At 34.7% G+C, this 20,585-nt stretch overlaps 1 protein-coding gene across 1 annotated transcript; it reads right to left on the bottom strand.

Annotated features, from left to right (window-relative positions):
- Positions 1-2,284: 2,284 nt before the first annotated feature.
- On the bottom strand, positions 2,285-20,562 carry LOC121409243 (NFATC2-interacting protein-like). Its single transcript, XM_041601115.1, has 8 exons — positions 20,420-20,562; positions 11,670-11,808; positions 10,533-10,686; positions 8,561-8,689; positions 7,604-7,787; positions 6,400-6,544; positions 4,258-4,391; positions 2,285-3,784 (listed from the first exon to the last, which is right to left on the bottom strand). The coding sequence occupies exons 1-8, from the start codon at positions 20,504-20,506 to the stop codon at positions 3,623-3,625; spliced, it is 1,134 nt and encodes a 377-aa protein (XP_041457049.1). The 5' UTR covers positions 20,507-20,562; the 3' UTR covers positions 2,285-3,622.
- Positions 20,563-20,585: the final 23 nt, after the last annotated feature.

Below are 20,585 nucleotides of genomic sequence, written 5' to 3'. Positions count from 1 at the left end.
ACTGAAGTCAAAATTAAGAATTGCTGGCAGTCCCTAGAAGTACAGCAATCCCATTGCCAGTTGGTTAACATTGGACAATGATCTCATACACATGACTAAAGAGTACTTGCAATCTGATTATTAATCGTATACCACAAACTGAAGTTAAAATTAAGAATTGCTGGCAGTCCCTAGAAGTACAGCAATCCCATTGCCAGTTGGTTAACATTGGAGAATGATACTGGATTTTAACTTAGAGTTTGTTAATCTATTTTCCTTTTGTGAAATAAGCCTTCAACAATTTATGTGCAATTTGCTTTTTTCTCCGTTCACTTTAGATTTCAGGTTTGACCATATCCTACAAGGATATGATACAAAAATATGTCCTCACTATTGTGTTATCAAAACAAGGTTATAAACTATATTTATTTACATTTTACATAAGTATACATATCATACATGTGTTTATACAAAACCTATATTCCTATACACCTAGCACTGTTGCACAAATAGTTACCTTTCCCTAGCTTTTGATCTCTCTCTAATGGAATGGAAAATTGAACTTATACAATGGCTGAGTCTCTTCAAGAACAGTTCATTATTGTTGTGCAAACTTCATTTCATAATCAATTACTGAATGCAATATGTATTATAACTACTGTTTTAATTTCTTAATGATGCTCACATAGATAAACAAAGAGATGTGAAAAAATAAGGGCTAACAATCATACATTGTCATAATATCTATGACCAAGTAATAAGTTCTGTCATTTATAAGGCCATTCTAGGGTATACTATATTCACACTCTGTAGTATTGGTTGGTGGTGAGTTTTTACCTGATTGCTAAGAAAGCATGAATGCTTGTAAGCAAGCAAACAGAGGACCGACGGCTTAAGGTCCTCTCCGAAGGACCTGGTACTGAGGATTAATGCCTTACCAAAGGGCACTAGCGCACCAAGTGGGAATCGAACCCGGGTCACCGGAATACGAATCCCCCGCTCTACCGACTGAGCTATCGCGCCTCCTTTATATGAGGAGAAGTATCTCAGATTTATTGTCATATGTTATGAGTACCTAATACAAATGATGCACAGGGTTGAGTGAATTTAAGGTAAATTAGGCATTATTAACTCATTGAGTGCTTCGTGCACGCTACGTATCCTACTGTAACATGCCACACTCGTGCTCGCACGCCTACTATTGATTGCTTTGTGCTTGCATTGTTTCCTACCCTCGCCTGCTTCGTGCATGACTGCGCACATTCGGAATAACAATCATTGTTACGCTGTTTTGCATTGTATTGCGCATCGCATGCACGCCGTAATTAGCACTATTGTGTGCAGTGTGAACTCTGCTTTCTGACAGATAAACTTACTCACGCGGTTTACATTCGACTTTTTCGAGTATTTCTACATTTTTTACAAGATATGGCTCCGCCTCTGAGAGAGAAGAGACCTAAGTTTTTGATCCATACAAAACACTCCACAAAATGGAACTACTTGATACAACTCATATTTTAGCGGTAAAGATAATAACCAATCCACATAATGAGGACATCATTATAAGGGGTATGAAATTTCCTACAACTTTACTACACAATATTTTGTGGATAAACTAATCGTTAGAGAGTTACAAGCAATTGTAATCATGACTATTGGAAGGAGTGAATACGACTCGCGATCCCAAAATCAATGTGGCACAGGGGGGTTTTGTGGCTGGCACAGGGGATTAGCATCGGATTAGCACTGTGGCATTGGCTTAGTAGTGTGCGTGGCATGTTAAGAGTTAATGTCAGCATCCTTCACAGACCACTAAAATATTTTTCCTAGTTATATACTCAGCACAAGATAGTTTAGTTGCACTACAGGGTAATAGTAATTAGCTTTAAATGCACACCAGTAAAAATGCATGCATTGTTCTTGCCTGATCAGATAACAGAGACTCCTCTGCCCATTCTGCCTACAATGTCAGCATGTAGGATATTCTACACACTTGTAAGAAACAAGTGGAGTGCCTCTGCCAATCTCTTACAAAACTTACAAAGGATGTTCAGTGATACTTGATTACTCTAATGTCAAAGTTTCATAAACCAGATCCAAAAACTTTTAAAGTTATGATGGAAATCAACAAATACCCCAATATGGCCAAAGTTCATTGACCCTAAATGCACTTTGACCTTGGTCATGGGATTTGAAACTCAGCCAGGATGTTCAGTAATACTTGATCACTGTTATGTCCAAGTTTTATGAACTAGGTCCATATACTTTCTAAGTTATGATGCCATTTCAAAAACTTAACCTTTGGTTAAGATTTTGATGTTGATTCCCACAAAATGGTCTTAGTTCATTGACCCTAAATGACCTTTGACCTTAGTCATGTGCCCTCAAACTCTGCCAGGATGTTAAGCGATATTTGATAGCAATTGTTTCCAAGTTTCATGAACTAGGCCCATATACTTTCTTATGATGACATTTCAAAAACTTAGCCTTTTGGTTAAGATTTGAAGTTGACGATCCTTCTGTCTGAAAAGCCTTTAGCCGTATAGTCTTGCTCTGCCATGCAGTCGAGATAAATATCGAACTCCTGAAAGTTGCATAGGTTTAACCTTGAGTAGAATATTGCATACTAATCATAGAAATAATTAATGTTTGTTGAACTGTTACTTAGTTAAAATCATTTAATTAGTCCTCATAGATTTGACTAATTAATTTTTTGTTATAAAAAAAGAGGTAGGTCCATTATTAATATCTATAGCTAAAATATACAAACAAAATGTTTACCCAAGATGCAAATGGCATGTACCATCTCCAATCAAAAGACACATTTTAATGACACCCATGGATTAGAACACACATAAATTACCAAATAAAACAATTGAGAAAATTTTGTTACTCAAAGAGTAGAGTGAATTTCTCTTCCCTTTCAAAGACATCAATATTTTCAAATTTAATCAGATAAGGCACTATCAAGTAGAGAAATCTCATGAATTCCCTTTCAGACAATTAAACCCTTCAACTCTCATCCAATGATACATGGTAGCACTAACTACCAACAACATAGTTTCTTCCTATACGAAGCGAATTGGTATGGGGTAAATTCCATTCATCAAAGAGATTTCATTACTGTCATCAGGAGCATCTCCATTATCAGATCATACAAAGCATTTTATGGGCAAAATTGTCTGGGTACAATAGCGACTATATAATGCTTGTGCATGGGCCCATACATTTCTTTATCATAGTTAAACCATGGTATCCATAGACATGAATTTCATTTAGTAAGTATTAGAAATCATATAGGCCCAACTTTAAAGGACTACAGCTGGTTTAACACAACTCTCTGTATAATTTACAAACAGCTTGATGAAGCAAGTACTCATTTCCTTGAAGATTGCAAAATCATGCTTCTTACAAGAGGATCTTCAAGTACATATATTCCTACATAAGTATCATAATCATCAAAAGATGGAGTTGTATAAGAGCACCATTACAAAAGGAAGAACTAGATGTAATATCAATGGTTCCAAAGAGTCTCCAAGATACCTTCAGAACTGAAAGCACACATAGCTCTTGCACTGCGATCATTTTGACCCGATGAGGTTTCATTCCGTTTCAAAGTTTTTTTCTCAGTTCCGTTGTTCTTCTATAAAACAACAACATCAATGACGTTTTCTTCGGACATGTCTAAGTCCTGAGGTGTAGCGGTTGGGGAGACGTCGTCACCATCAAAGGAAAACTGGAGTTGATGAACAGGCTTTTCATGAACTTCTGCAAAGGCACGGAACACCTCTTCAAAGGTTTCAATCTATCATGGTAGAAGACAAAGTTCATATTGAATAAATGAAACATTTTGCTTATTCAAAGTAATTTTCACACCCGATTGTGCTCTTCATTTGGTATAATTCAAATTTCTACCAGGTCAATTAGACTTCTGTGATCTCTTGAGATTCCTCTTAGGAAGAATTGAAAATTTAGTGCAAATTAAAGCAAATGACATCTCTCACAGTTGCAAAGACAAACTCATGACATCATCCAAAATAACCAATACATAAGGATTATTATACCATTTGATTTGAGTCATGACATCATAATGGAACTATCATGCAATTGTCAGCATGGCTATATACAATTTCTAGACTTGGATTTTTTTTTATTGAATCAAACTGCAATTTACTCCTCTGCAGAAGGGTTTCCTATGAGACTTAATGGGCAAGTTGCTGTTTAACCCCATTTGTCATAGTTACCCGACGGGAATATCAGTGATAATTCTCAACTCACCTTGGCTAATTTTTTGGTGATGGTTTTACAGTTTTTCTCCCTTGTCCTCAGTGTGACCCTGACATAATCCTCCTCAGTGAGTGTGGATGAATACCACGGTAACGCTGGTGTCACTCCATCAACTATCACATAATCTGAAAAGTGACAAATGGAAAATTGAAGAACATCATTACGACCAACACTCTGGAGCCAGTGAAAACAATTTTTAATTTTTTTTTTATCATATCATATTTTCATCATATTTTTGTTGTATCAGGATAGCAGAGATGATAAAATGTAAACTATCTGAAATTTCTCATCCATTTTATCTATCAAAAACTTGTATGAGAAAAGATTATTACACAAGGCCTGTCAACACATCAAAGGTGATGTTACACCCCAAGCCTAAAGTCCCAGGTGCAAACAATTAATGTACAAAATGTGAAAACAGAGAACTTATAATTGTGTGACATTCAGTCATCTTAACTTTTTTCTCCAAATATTGATATTTACATCTAGAACTTATGAAGGTGAGAATGGGATGCACCTGTGACTTGGAATTCATTACCCACTGACTTAACCTCTAAATCATTCTGCAATCATTGTAAGCTTAAACATTTACATAAAAATCGTCAATCTCAATTCCCCTCTCCTCTTCTTTTTGTTGTTATTGCTTTATTTGTTTTCTACACGTTGTACTTCGGGCATGTAAGGTTCAAAATACAGCTATTTATTGTGCTTATATTATTCTTTTGTTACATGTTTATATTCCTATCTTGTCAAAAATGTTGTATAATCCTATTTTAAAATGGAGACTTTCTTGACAAAACCCTTTTTTTGTATTCATTTAATTTTTTTTTGGAAAAGCCATTTACATCCATCATGGATGTAGATTGTTTTATGACATCCTGTTATATGATGTACATATAATTGCATGGATGTATCCATGTATCTTTCACAACTTTTCTTTTTTTATCAAAGAATGAATCCGGGGGGGGGGGGGGGGGGGCACTCGACCAAAAAAATGGTGGGGGTGTGCCACGGACGAGACAAAAACGGGGGCCTTGGAGCGGGCTTATCGTAAAAAGGAGGGTCCTCAGAACAGGCTTTGGAACTTTTGTGAAAACAGGGATCCTTGAAACGGATCGCCAGCGTGTGAGCGCGTATGCATCCCTATGGAACTGTCATTTGTGCATGATGCAGCTAGCGCCGCCTCCGCCGGCTGAGCTCTGCGGCCGCTTTTCACCAAAATTGCGGCTCATTGTAGCAGATCAATGCAATCGGAACAGTGTAACGAAAAATATGCGAAGCTTTGGAGCGGATTTCTTTCTTCTTTTTTCTTGATAAGAACAAAATGCAATGCCTTGGAGCGGCTTTCTTTGTTCTTTTTCTCAATAAGACAAAAATGCTATGCCTTGGAACGGAAATTTGAGTGAAAAAATGGGGGTCCCCTCCGCGGCGCATACCCACTGTGCATTATATAGTGAGTGCCCCCCCCCCCCGGGAATGAATAGGCCTATAAATAAATGTGAGTTGAATTTAATGTACATATTCAACATTTTCAACTGTTTCTATGAACGGTTGTCATCATAATATACATATTTTCTTCACAGCAGGCGCAAGTGATCTCCGAACAGTGGAATATGATGTGACTTGCTTGTTCAAGACTGCAAGATGCTTTCTGCAGCAACAAACAGTACATGAATGATCAACACCTCTTTTGTGGAAAACATCAATAATTTGGACAGGGAAGTGAGGAATGCCAAAAATTTAAAGCTTATGAAATTTGGTGGAGAGCTGAGCCAAAGAAAGTGACACACAGTCTGAAACCTTCAGACTTGTAAGAAAACAAGATCATAACAAATAGAGATAAGACACTCGGGCAGATCAATGTAGCACAACACGGATGACATGATAAACGAATCTCCAATAGACTTTGAACATGACTAACAATAAGGCCAATGCCATGAAAAGGAAAATGACATCTGAAGGTAGGTCGCAATGACGCATACTATTTCTTGAGAATGGAGTAATATATAAGACAGAAAAGATAATGCAACTAGATCATTACTAACAAAAAACTTGAAATTACCGAGTTTCATTAATTCATTCATCTTAAAAAGTTGTTCTGACCAAATTCACAAGTAATAAATAATTGCTTACCTAAAATATCTGCTATGTGTAGATTGACAGAATTGGGCGTATCCTCCTGCAAGATATCATCACCTTTCCTGGTTATCCTTACTCTCCTCCTTTCAACACCCTCAGACACACCAAGGTCTGTGAATATCTTCTCAAATGTTTGATTCTATAAGAGAAAGAGAGTTAGATGTAGGCCAGTTTGGATTCATCCACCTCTCCTATTATGAAGACCTGTCTACACCATTTTGTCAAGTTCAAATGTATTCAGAGATTAAAGATGTTTTGGTTTTACATATGGAAGAATCTTAGGTATTTTCATCTGGGTAGCGTTTCATGAAAAGACTTGTCGGACGTTTTATCTGACAAGTCCCATTTTATCCGACAGTTACTATAGTAACAGTGCCTCTCAGCCAATCAGAATCAAGGAAAGATGTAAGATCTGACAACTTGTCAGACAAAAATGTTGATGAAACGGTCCCCAGGTCGTAAAACTAAACTGTCAAAACACAACCCCCAAAACATTGCAAATTAATGCATTTTGTAGGTGATTCTGCAGAGCATGAGTCATATGAAATAGATTGAAAGTGATGGACATGTTACGATTCCTGAGATAATCAAAGGGGAAGTTCGGGAAATAACTGGGATCGATGACATAAAAATATAAATAACTCAAAGAAGATGCATGGACAGTACTAGACATCATTATACGGCACCACATGGGCAAAGATAAAGGGGCAGACCAAAAAGGACATGAAGAAGAACTATCACACAGGAAATGAAACCAATTAACCAAACCTGGAATGGGCTGGGAATACTTGCCAAGAATAGAAAAAAGTGGCATTCAGCTATAGAGGTCTCATTCACTGCTAAGTAGTGATCACATACAATAGTTTGTATTTACATTGTGTACACTTCTTTGGTTAATCAAGAAAGGACATGTCAGATGTTTTATCCCACAAGTTCTGTTTTATCTGACAGTTACTATAGCAACATTGCCTCTCAGCCAACCAAAATTAAGGAAAGTTTTCAGATGAAAAAGTTTATGAACCACTCCCTAAGATTGTAAAGTGCACAATTGCAAGTATTGAAATAAGAAATATTTACATTGATGAAAAATCGTGTCAATGCTCTCCTTCAGTAACCATGTTTAATATAACATTTTAATATTTAATTGTAGCTTAAGAAATCTTTTGAACACATCATTAATAATAAGCAGCATCCCTACCATTGGATAATTTTCATAGCGAATCAATCCTTTCCGACTTCTCACTTTGACAGTAATGGTTTCTCTGGTTATTGGTGCGTCAAGATCAATTAACTCGGAAGGGCTTGCTATGACTGGAGATACGTTATCCATTGCTGCTAATGCTTTTGACATTTTGTAAGATCTCAACTTGTTATCAAGATTACTGCAAAAAAAGAGAGATATAACAACATCTGGATTAAAGTTCAAGTCACTGCACTGTTAATACTTCTTTTTAATGAAACTTAATTTTAATAACTAGGTCATAAGGCATTTATTGATAAATTCAAATATCATTGAGAGTAATATTGTTAATATTATTCCTGTAGAATTATGAATTGAAAAAGTATTTTGTTTAGGTGTTTAGTAAATTTATTTTCTTGAAATGATGTAATGATGTGATATACTGACATCTTACAGAAGATGATAAATGTGCTCATTTTTAAAAAGAAATCCTGGTAAATGTGGAGAGGAAGTGCATCTGAATTTCATGAATTGACGCAGTTTTACTCGTTTGCCGCGTTTCCTGACAGAATGGATGTAAATTGGATAAATGAGGTGAGAGTGCTATTAATTGGATGTTGCTTCGTAAGCAGGTGTGCCTTACAGAGATAAAATGGTTCTTAGAAAACTAAATCTGAGAGATTTGAAAGCAACCATTATCATCATAATCATTCAGGTATAAAATCACTACCACTACCATTCTACATTACCATCATCATCATCATCATCATCACCACCACCATCATCATCATCATTATCCTTATCATCATCATCCTCATCATCCTCATCAACATTATCCTCATCCTCATCATCATTATCCTCATCATCATCACCATTATCATCATCCTCATCACCACCACCATCATCATCCATCCTCCTCCTCACCATCATCTATGAACAAAGAGTAAAGATGCATTCTACTAAATAATTTCTTACTGCAATGTCTTTGCAGCTTCCTTGTTGTTTCTCCTAATCTCAGCCACCATCTTATCATCAAACTCTGGAGGCGGGGGAGGAGATGGAGAATCATCATTCACTACGTTACCATTGGAATTCCTTGTTGGGCTGCAGAATCAATAAGAGGAAATTAACATTATATTCAAAATGCTAAGTATCATAGGTAATCTGAACAATGTATGTGTATATTTGAGCTCTCTGCAAACAACCATGCATGTTCAAAGGAAACAGCTATTCTCCATCAATTGTGCACCCAAGCTCACACCCCCTCCAAACTACATTTCTAAACTGTTAATCACTAGGGTTTCATTACTAGCAAGAACACATAATTTAATGGAAAAAACTGTTTGAGGGGCAAAAAAAATTACTATGAATACTTTAACAAAGCAAATTCAACTTAATCTAAGAGGAGTGCCTCTGGCAGTCTTCCCTGCATTACATGATTCAATATAGCATCAGTGCTGGCTTTGAAAACTACTAAAAAAAAATTATTAAAAAAACACCATTCATATAATGATACAATACTACGTTCACTGACCCTAAATGACATTTGACCTTGATCATGTGACCTAAGACCTGTCAGTGATGCTTAATTACCCCTATGTCCACATTTTACAAATTACATTCATAAACTTTGAAAGTTATACAGCAATTCAACAATTTTACCTCCAACAAGGCCAAAGTTCATTGACCTTAAATGACCTTTGACTTTAGTAATTTTACCTGAAACTCGAAAGAGATCTTCAATGATACTTGATTACTTTTACGTCCAAGTTGTTTTTAATCAGATCCATAAACTTTCAAAGTTATGATTGTAATACAATAAATATCCCATTTTGGACAAAGTTCATTGACCTTAAATGACCTTTGACATTGGTCATGTGACCTGAAACTTGCACAGGATGCTCAGTGATACTTGATTACTCTTTTGTCCAAGTTTTATGAATAAGATTGAAGTTATGATGGTAATACAACAAATACCCCAAACTTGGCCAAAGCTCAATGACCCTAAATGACATTTGACCTGAAACTCAGGCAGGATTTTAGTAATATTTGATTGCCCTTATGGCCTAGTTTCATGAACTAGGACCATATGCTTTCTAAGTTATGAAGACATTTCAAAAACTTAATCTTAGGTTAAGATTTTGATGTTGATTCCCCAACATGGTCTAAGTTAATTGACCCTAAATGACCTTTGACCTGGGCCATGTGACCTGAAACTCATGCTGTCACTTCAAAAAATTAACCTTCAATTAAGATTTGGTGTTGACGCCGCCGTCGGAAAAAAGCGGCGTCTGTAGTCCCACTCTGTTTCGCAGGTGAGACAAAAATTGAAATTTTGCAAATTTGAAATTTACATATCAAAATATGACCTTTATGAAATGGATGAATCTCTTAAAAAAAAAAACTTTTGTTTTCATCAGATTTTTTCCTCAGGAAAATGTGCCCATCTTTTGTAAAATCCTGGATCCGCCCCTGTTATCATCTGAAAGGAAATTTCATGAGCAATCCTAATATGGTAAGTAATTTATGGTAGGGGCCAAGAAAAAAAATATGGACATAAAATGCATTTTAATTGAAATTATTTTTGGGGTCCTAAAAAGTCAAACAGTTCCCTCATAAGATGCGAGTTGTTTACACTACTGTAATTTTAATGCCATTTTTGGAACCCTTGTGAAATTTCCTTTAAGAAAAAGTATACATGTACTTTTTATGGAAACGGTAAATATTTCAAAGTCATTACCATTTTTATCCTGATGGGTGCGCGATCATTGGATTTCAGCAACGTAACACAAATAGGGCAAGTTCAAGACACATCGCCATATACCAAAGTTTGAGAGTTGACTATAAGTGACACTTCCATAACATGAGGGATGAATAAATTTGGTGCACATTTTTAAATGAAAATCTTATCTGTGTTTTTTTCAAAAGAAAATAACCAAAACCATACCTTGTTGTGACATCAATGACCTTGTCATCGTCATCATCACTGTCCTCATACTTTTTCTGCTTCCTTTTTTGGGCAGTCTTTACTTTTGCCTTCCCTTTATTTCGTCCAGAGAGCTTTGCCCTGATATCTTCAATGTTTTCATCCTCATCCTCATCTGCAAGACAAGAATCACAGTGTGCTTTTAAACCTGTTAGGGTTTGGCTTTACAACATTTACCTTACCAAATGACTCTCTAACAACACCATAAAATTAATATAACCTGATGCATCTTTGACCAAAGTTTGGTTGTTAACTGAGCACCTAATCCTTAGTTATTTGTCACAAGAATCTTGTGACTATGACCTTAAGAGGTAAGTGATCTCTCACAGACACTTCCATCAAATGAAGAAACTCCACTCCAGTGAAACTACTTGTAACCCAAGTACATGTATGCTTTATTTTCTGAAAAACTGATGTGCACTTATTAATGACAGGATATTCTTGTAGGAAAACTTGAACATCTATGACAGATGTCAAACAGACACTGTTTGATTTCCTTCACTGTGCCTTGATTGTGCCTTCACTTTCGCTGGGGAAGCCAATGGGGGAAAAATTAGAAAACAATGTCAAGCTCAATAGGAGCATTACAGGGTAGATACACAAATAAAATCACTTTCAATTTTTTTTTTTAAATGAAACATCCTTTAAATTTATAACATGCAACAGAAGAGTTGCTTGACTATGACGTCACAAAATCAAAACTTACAAAATTCATAACTCTGTTCTAAGACAGATTTCCATCAAACTTCCACCAACAAGCTTTTACTCTAATTTTTCTTCTTAAATTGAAATCAACTATTTGTCAGAGTGAACCTCCCCTGTAAATATACGTTCAATAAATTTATTCTTACACACTTTTTAAAATATCTATAAACCTTGATAGAATCTAATTGAATTTATACATACAGGAAAGTAGCTCGCAAATGACAACCCCCCCCCAAAAAAAAAAATAAATAAAAAGCTTTAATTCTCAATCATTTCTGATCAAACTTCTGTCGACATGTTTTTCTAATTTTCTGCTTTTATAACTTGATTTAAATTTAGAACCATTTTTTTTTACATTCACATTAGATTTTCCTTTTAAAAATAAGATGTTACCGGTCTCTAAATCCTGGAGATTTGGTCGGAGAGCCTTCATCTTGCCATCCTCACCAAATGCAGTAAACAGGTTGAATGACTTTAACTGATCTAATTGCACACATCTTGTTCGCTTCTGGGCCATTTTCAAAAATTGATTCTGGAAGAGAATGGAGAACAAAGAAATATTTGGTGTTCTGTTAATGTTTACCTCTCACAAAACCTCTGCCTCCTTCTCTTTGATGATGATGATGAAAACTATGTCTGCCCCCCCCCCTGACGAGTCACAACTGATCCCTAAATTCATAATTTGTAATGTAAAAATGCAATGAAAACAGATGTGTGCCCCCTCTTTTTAACCTGAAGACCTTTTTTTTTGCTTGCTTGTCAAATTATTTTTGGTGGACGAAATATCCTAAAAAATTAGTGCTCTGATCTTTCATCAATGCCCACAGATGAAATCTTCATGAGTGTAACAAATGGAGCTCTAGCCCTGGCAGTAAACCTAACTCTTGTCATGCTACCATACAGTGGCGTAATGAGCCAAAAATTTTGAGGGGGCTGTGAGCGAGCGAGATTTTTATTACAAAATTCCAAGTTTGTGATAGCTATTGACATAATAATCAGAAAATAATATCATATCTCAAAGGCTTTTCCTTTTCTCTTTTTTCTCGGTGGTGAAAATTTGTGTGTGTGTGGGGGGGGGATCATACGTCAGTGCCGCCATGAGTGAAACACTGGAAACTTCTGGATTCATCTGGAAGTCATAATTTGTAATGTCAATGATCATAATTATCTAGCACAAAAACAGGATTTAAATGCAATAAAAATAACACTAAATAACAAAACTGACTGTCCACATATCAGCTCTGCATACATAATATGTACACTCGATGAAATTACAGCATTTCATATCAATTTTTTAATGTTGTTTGATACTCATGAATATTCAATCTAGTTATCTACTTTATTATAATAAAGGCCTGGAATTCAAGCTATAGTTTTGGTAAAATACCCCCATGTCACTCTTCAATTTGCACTACAATGTAGATCAAATTCATGCATGTATTGTAGGCCTACCAAAAAATGTTTTGGTGTGAAGGATATAAACTAAAAATGAGTATTATTGGATAAATTTACAGATTTTACATCAGAATTTGACTACTGTAGATCCCATGCCCAATCACAAATAGAACATCTGCATACTTGACCTATTTTACCAATATTCCCAACTATATTGGTAATTGTATATGTGTTAACTCATTTATATTTGTTGTTTGTTTTGTTGTTTTTTATGTTTTTTTAACTTACATGCCTGACTACATTTTTTATCAACAATGTTTACAAGATATTGATTTATCAAGGATCAATGATTTGTTGTCTCCAATTGATGGTAGTGATTCTTTTAATGGCCCCAATCAAAACTATTATTTGCCAAAGGAATTCAATACATGTCTAAAAGATTGCGAGTCTTTTATTAATTTCAAAAATAGATTTTCATGTTTGCATATAAATAGTAGAAGTTTAAAGAAAAACATTGATGGTTTAACATCATTTTTAAATTGCATTGATTTAGATTTTTGTGCTATTGGTATCACCGAAACTTGGCTTAAACAAAATGATTCTGACTACAAAATTGACGGTTATTCATTTATAGGTCTTTCCCGCACAGGACGTAGAGGGGGTGGTGTGGGAGCTTTTATTCGAAATGATTTTAACTTTGTACATAGAAACGAATACAATATTTTTTCTGAATCTATTGAATGTATTTGCATAGAAATAAAGTCTTGCCCAAAGAATATTTTATTTAATGTTATCTATAGACCTCCAAATTCATCATTTCCTAATTTTATCGAATCCTTGAATATTCTTTTAGAAAATGTAAATAGCGAAAACAAATTATTATATTTTATTGGAGATTTCAATCTTAATTTGTATAATGCCGATTCTTGCTCAAATGTTAATGATTTTTTGGATGCTTTTATGACAAAGTCTGTTTATCCCACTATTCATTATCCAACCAGAGTTACGGATCAATCTGTAACATTGATTGACAATATCTTCACTAATGATTTAAATGATGTGTCATGTGGAATTTTCCTTGCTGATGTTAGCGACCATTTCCCCATATTTTGTATACACTCAAAGGTTATTATACCTAATAAAAAAATCAAATTAAATAAACGTGTCGTTAATGATCATAATATTCTTGATTTCACAAATAAATTGGAAAATGTCGTCTGGCACACAGTTGATGAGGATCCAAATATTAGTTATAATAATTTTTTGCATCAATTTATGCAAGTCTATAATGAATGTTTTCCAAAGGTCGAAATGAAAAACAAATCTAGGAAAGATAAGCCATGGTTTAATCTAGACTTGCGCAAAATGTGTCATAAAAGGTTTCTATTATATAAAAAATATATTAGAAATCCAACTGAGTATAGAGAACGGACGTATAAATCCTTCCGTAATAAAGTTAATAGTGAAATAAAATGTGTTAAAAGGGAATATTTTGAAAATCAATTTTTTGAAGTAAAGACGAACTTAAAAAGAACTTGGAAAATTATTAACAAAGCTATGGGTAATAAAAGAAAAGAAAACAATATTGAAAATATCAATGTTAATGATGAAATTATTACTGACGATTTCATAAAAGCACAAACATTTAATAAATATTTTATTGAGATTGGCTCCTCATTAACTAATAATATACAGTGCAATACCTCTGGCAATAATTTTACACAGTACTTAAAACGTAATATTCATACTGCATTTTTTAATCCAATCACCCCCGGTGAAATAATAAAAATCACTTCTAGCTTTGACAATCAGTCTAGTGCAGGTTTTGATGAAATAAATATTTCAATTGTTAAAAAAGTTATACATATTATCTGCTATCCTCTGTGCAATATATTTAACTCTGTTTTATCTGTTGGTGTTTTTCCGGATCAATTAAAGATTGGCAAAGTTGTTCCGGTTTTTAAAAATGGATCTCCTGCTAATGTCTCAAATTATAGACCTACATGTATATCTGTGTTACCTGTTTTCTCAAAAATACTTGAAAAATGTATATACAATCGACTCTTATATTTTCTGGATAAATATAACATTATTGTTAAATCCCAGTATGGATTCCGTCCCGGGCACTCCACATCCTCTGCATTAGCTGATTTAGTTTGTAAAGTGTCAACTGCTTTTAATCATAAAGAAATATTATTTGGGTTGTTTTTGGATTTGAGTAAGGCATTTGACACTTTAGATCATAATATTCTTTTAAATAAGTTACAAAATTATGGTATTTGTGGTGTACTCTTAGATTTATTTGAAAGTTATTTAATTGTAAACAATATGTTTTTATTAATAATGTTAAATCTTAATTAGATACAGTAGGATGTGGAGTGCCTCAGGGGTCCATCCTGGGACCTCTATTATTTCTTATTTACATAAATGATGTATGCAATATTTCTGAGAAATTACATTTTATCTTGTATGCTGATGATACAAGTGTTTTTATGTCTGATGCAAATATTAATAATCTAATGGTTAACTTCAATCATGAGTTGTGCAAACTATCTCAGTGGCTTGTTGTAAATAAATTGATTTTAAATGTAAATAAAACTCAATGTATGATATTCACCAATAAGAAAATTGATTACAATAACATTATTATTGAAATGAATGGTACTAAAATAAATGTTGCTACATCTATCAATTTTCTTGGGGTGATTGTGGATAATAAACTGTTATGGCATGAGTATATCAATCAAGTTTGTAACAAAGTTTCAAAATGCATTGGCGTACTTTATAGGTTGAGGCATTTTCCACGTAAAATTTTATTGATGATTTACAATGCTATAATCTCACCTTATTTAAATTATTGTAATATTGTATGGGCCAATTCTAGAAATTATTCAATGATGAGATTATTTCTCTTACAAAAGAAAGCCATAAGAATAGTTTTTCATGCCAATTATCTTGCCCAATCTAAACCAATTTTCAAAGAATTGAAGTTAATGAATATTTTTGATATGAATGACTTTAATATTGCAGTTTTCATGTTTTTAGTTTTTAATAAAATCATACCATCTAGTCTTTCAACATTTTTCAAATTGAATTCTGATTTTTACTTGTATAATATGCGAAAGCCATTAGATTTTCACTTGCCATTTGAGAGAACCAATATTGGTATCAATTCTATATTGTTTAAGGGTCCTAAAATTTGGAATGCATTACCTGATGACATTAAATTAAGTGTATCACTCAATTCTTTAAAACAGTTATTTAAAAAAAATATCACTTATAAAATTATGAGGCTTTGTTTGTTCAAGTATTGTTTAGGGTTTGTCTTGGAATATAATTTGTATTTGTTTTTATCATCTTTATTTTCTAGTTATGTTAAAATGTTGATTTTAAAATGTGTTTGCGCTTGCATTTTGGTGGCAGCACTGTATAAGACTTGGTTCTTCTAAGCTGTCTCCACATTCTTATTTTGATATTTTTGTTTATTACTGTATATTTATGTGTTTTTTATGAATGAAATAAATTGAAATTGAATTGAATTGAATATAGCCGAATATCATGCACACACGATACTGTTCAATTGCAAGTTTACTCAGTTTGGTACAGTCGGCAAATAAAGAATTATGTAACGTTACATAGAGTCCAGAACTAACGTTAACTTTATAGACTTTCGAGAGAGTCAAGGATCACAGCTTGCAACAACTGTGGGCATTGGGACGTCATGTAATATTCATTCACCCTTATTTATCACATTTCTTTGAACATGACGGATCAGAGAAACTTCAAGAATCGTGCAAATTTTTTCACTAAATCAATTAGTGTTGGGGACAGCTGACCCGTAATACAGACTATTCAAGTGGCATCGGAAATATATATGTTTAACGTTCATTATTTACTGTTAGAGGAAGAGGTCCTTCTGCTATAGCGACCCAAAGACAAAGTGAAAAAAGGATAGGCCCCTATCTACCTCAGACGATGGTTCTAGGGAACCACTACACTTCACTACCACTACTCTCTGCTCCACCTCCACCTATAGGAGTGGAGAGTAGCGGGAGTGAAGTGTAGAGGAGGCGAACCATCGCCTGAGGAAGCACTAATCCTGATTATGGAAATAAGGTGCAGTGGCCAGGTGGCTGAAGCAAAACTAAAAAGGAACATTTTACTCCTCGGTTAAAATTGTGAACTCCAGACATCACATACATGTAGGCCTACACATCATGCCATGAGTTTGACTCTGGACGTCGCTACGAAAAGTGGAGACGTCCCCGACTAGGACAGGAGTAGGACCCGGGGAGCTCCGGCCCACGTAATAATAGGCAGTAGGCAGACATGGGTACACTGTACTCTCCAAAATGGGGTCCCAATAGCATTCCAAATAAAAGGGGAAAAATAAATTACTGTATGCACTTACCTTGATTATATGGATGAAGGTCTAATGTGACACTGAATCCCGACATCGAGGCACAAACTGGACCCTCAAAAAAAGGAAAAGTTAGACCTCCATGTTGCATTCATTCTCAGTATCGATCGGACATTTTGTTTTCAATAATGAAAAAGGAGAACGAACGAGACAAACCTTTCCTTTTTTTTGAAGGTCCAGTGTGTGCCTCGAATATGTCAGGGGTGGTATTCTGAAAATTGTCTTAACTTTTCTTGTAACTCAACAAGATAACAGCTCGCTAAAATTGTCTTAAATCGGTATTCTGAAAATTGTCTCATCTCTGTGAGGACGTCCCCTATTCTATCTCTGACACACCCAATATTCTGTCATCAACCAATCATTAAAGTTGTTATATGCTCAGGCCAACCAATAGAATGTATCTTTTCTGAATATTATTATAAGGGCATTGTTGACATGATGAGGCGTATTTGTATTCCCTTGCGCCCCTGACGCTTATGCATGTGCGCCACTGTGCTAAAAATACACATGGCTGATCTCAGAGTCATATTCTCTTTGAAAAGATTCATCATCTCGATCACCAATTTTTAATTGCTGAAAAGTCTACCAATCCATCTCTGTAATGTCTTCAGAATATCTCCTGCAGTAAAACACAATGTTCTTGCGGGATGCAGCAAGAAATAATTATTTTTGATCGAGAAATGATCGATGCAACATTAAGTTACAATAGCCCCCTACCTCTTGTAAATTTTCTTCTATTTTTGCAAGGAAGTTAACAGAATGCAAAGATAAGAGAATTTTCAGAATACCTTTTATCTTGATGTGTTATCTTGTGCACATAGATAGCGTTGTTTTTAACTTACGCATCATTATAGCTCTGACATCATGATACGCGCTCAATGAAAGTTACAAGAAAATTTACAAGAAATGATACAATTTTCAGAATACAGATTTTATTGTAACTCCAAAGATGCAAGTACAAGAATTTTCTCTTAATTAAGTCAAGACAATTTTCAGAATATGGCCCCAATTCTGTGTCAAGATTGACAATAGACATGATAGACCTTCATCCATGATAATAATCAAGTTAAGTTCATAATTTTTTTTCCCCCCTTTTATTTGGGGTGCTATTGTGACCGCATTCTACCCCATTTTGGAGAGTACACTTTGCCTAATACACGGACGAGTCCTGGGGCCTGTTGCATGACGAGATGAGCGATACGTAGGAACGTCCTAGGACCATTCTTCCGAGATAGGAAGATTGGCGACAAATCAGCACTTTCCGTTTCACGAAGGCAATTTTGTCTTTCAAGTCCGCGACATCGTTTGATATCGATAGTATCGGAAAAATATTTAGTCTTCATCGTCACCTGAACCTATTATTTCAGAATGATGACTTTTCATAAAATCATTTATTTCAATACAAGGAGATCAAATGATGTTTTATTTATTACTGATTGTAGAATTTAAGTATGGAGCTTAGTTTATGAGGTAAAAAGAGAAAAAACTTTAAAGATTCACAAACATAACTGAATAAAATCGAATTTTTCATTATTTCACTTATTTAGAACATGGTGTCCTTTTAGAGACACCTTTCATTGATATTTCATCGAAAGAGACCATTGTCAGATATAAAAATTGATTTAACTAAGTAATTTCGACATTTTATTAGTTCAATATTCTGTATTTTTAATAGAATACTTATGTGTAATTATAATTTAGCAAATTATGCGTTAATATGTTATTTGTTGAGTAAAAATAGGGTTTGAATGTAGTAAACAAAATCAACAGTGTCTGATTGTATGAGACTAAAGGGGAAAATATGAGAGGCTGCGTGTGAAAAATCTAATTTATTTATTTTATTTGTCAGATATAACGCAAGAAATACAAATGTGAGTGATTAGAGTATAAACATACCTCAGTTGCATGATGAGTAACCGAAGAGAAGGAAAATATGAACATTGCTGCAAACATTTCCAAGTGAATAAAGTAGTGCTTCAATAATAATTAAAACACAGAAGAAGTTGTGCAATCCGTAATGGAGAAAATACTATTAACAGAAAAAATGCTAAAAATTACAACGATCATAAACGTTGGTCATATTTAAAGTTGATCACTTGATTTATGGAAGTTTATATAAGAATATAAGGTTTAAGAATATACAATATATATATGTTAAACATTTCAAAGTTAAGGAGTAGAGACTACTGTGATTCTTTTAACATGACATAGGAGCCGAAAGGGGGCCTACCCTACAATTTAAAATGCGCCTCTTCATATGGACTTTTCATAATATTCTATTTGATGAACTTATCTTCATGTGATGGATTCGTATATAGGCCTAATCTGTATCTTAAATTCTTATTAGCTATTTTGATACTGCAGATTTTTTTTTTCACTGTTTCACATCTCAAGTTATCCCAAATCCAAGAATTTTCATTGATTAAAATTAATCTCATCAAAAAATAATAATCATAATGAAAATTAAATAAAAATAATAAATGATTTAGATGTTTAAAATTTTAGTTTTGTATCTTTTTTGTTGTTGTTGTTTTTTGCTTAACGTTATAAACATGTATTTTTCCCTTACAAAATTTCTTTTAAAGAAGTCTTTCATGTTGTTCAATTAGGGTCAGAGAGATAGTGCCGCCCATTTCGATAGTTCAAGTTTATTTTTTTAATGGAAAAGGGGTGGGGATAGGACGGAGGAAGAATAAACGAAGACATATTTAAAAAAAATATTTGGGCCTACATTACCCCCCTGCATTACCCCCGGAGAAGTTAAAATGACATCCGTTTTTGGTCGTCTTGTCGACGTGAAATTGATGACAACTAGCCCCCATATAAAAAATAACTTGGCGCCATCCCAGACAAAATGCATCATCAACCCCCTAAAAATATGTTTAAAGGTGATATGTCAGTGTGGCTTGCCGTAAACGCATTTTCTCTCAATGCCGACGGTGGCGGGCGGTGTGCAAAGAAGATCATGCCTACGTAGGACATGTCTGGAGGTGTCTTTCCAAGGACCATTCTTCGTATCGCCCAAATCGGCTTTGTGAAACAGGTGAGCGATATTTCGTTCTTACGTAGAATGGTTCTACGAAAGACCATTTCATGCAACAGGCCCCTGGGCTCAGGCCAGCTTCGCGAGCCGGAGCTCCCTGGGTTAATGTCGCGTAAGTTTTTGGTTGATTCATCATGCGCCCATGGCAAGGGGCCCTACTTTGTGACTTTGTCTTTGCGTCAAACTCAGCTCCAGTCAAAAGGCCGATGGAAAAAAATGATTAATACCTTGCATGTCTTAAGATGTTTAATTTAAAAAATAAAATAGTGACCGGTAATGACTTACTTCAATCCACAATGATCCAACTATCCAAGTCTGACAAATATAAACCCCTAACGACAACGTAAATTTCGGAAGAGTTAACAGTTCCATGCACAACACTGCACACCATATACAGTTCGAAAGTTAAGGGATTTCCCCGCGCCTAAACGTGAATGCATGGATCGCCGAC

Source organism: Lytechinus variegatus, chromosome 2, assembly GCF_018143015.1.
Source record: "Lytechinus variegatus isolate NC3 chromosome 2, Lvar_3.0, whole genome shotgun sequence".
NCBI classification, from domain to species: Eukaryota; Metazoa; Echinodermata; class Echinoidea; order Temnopleuroida; family Toxopneustidae; genus Lytechinus; species Lytechinus variegatus.
The sequence above is the reverse complement of the archived record's forward strand: the minus strand, read 5'-3'. Positions and strand labels throughout refer to the sequence as shown.

Coding starts and splice junctions, on each gene's coding strand:
- LOC121409243 (XM_041601115.1), bottom strand. CDS start 20,506: ATGGAACTGTTAACTCTTCCGAAATTTACGTTGTCGTTAGGGGTTTAT. Junction 10,687..11,669: donor TCTCCAGGATTTAGAGACCG/GTAACATCTTAT, acceptor CTTGTCTTGCAG/ATGAGGATGAGGATGAAAAC. Junction 7,788..8,560: donor GAAGCTGCAAAGACATTGCA/GTAAGAAATTAT, acceptor CTTTTTTTGCAG/TAATCTTGATAACAAGTTGA.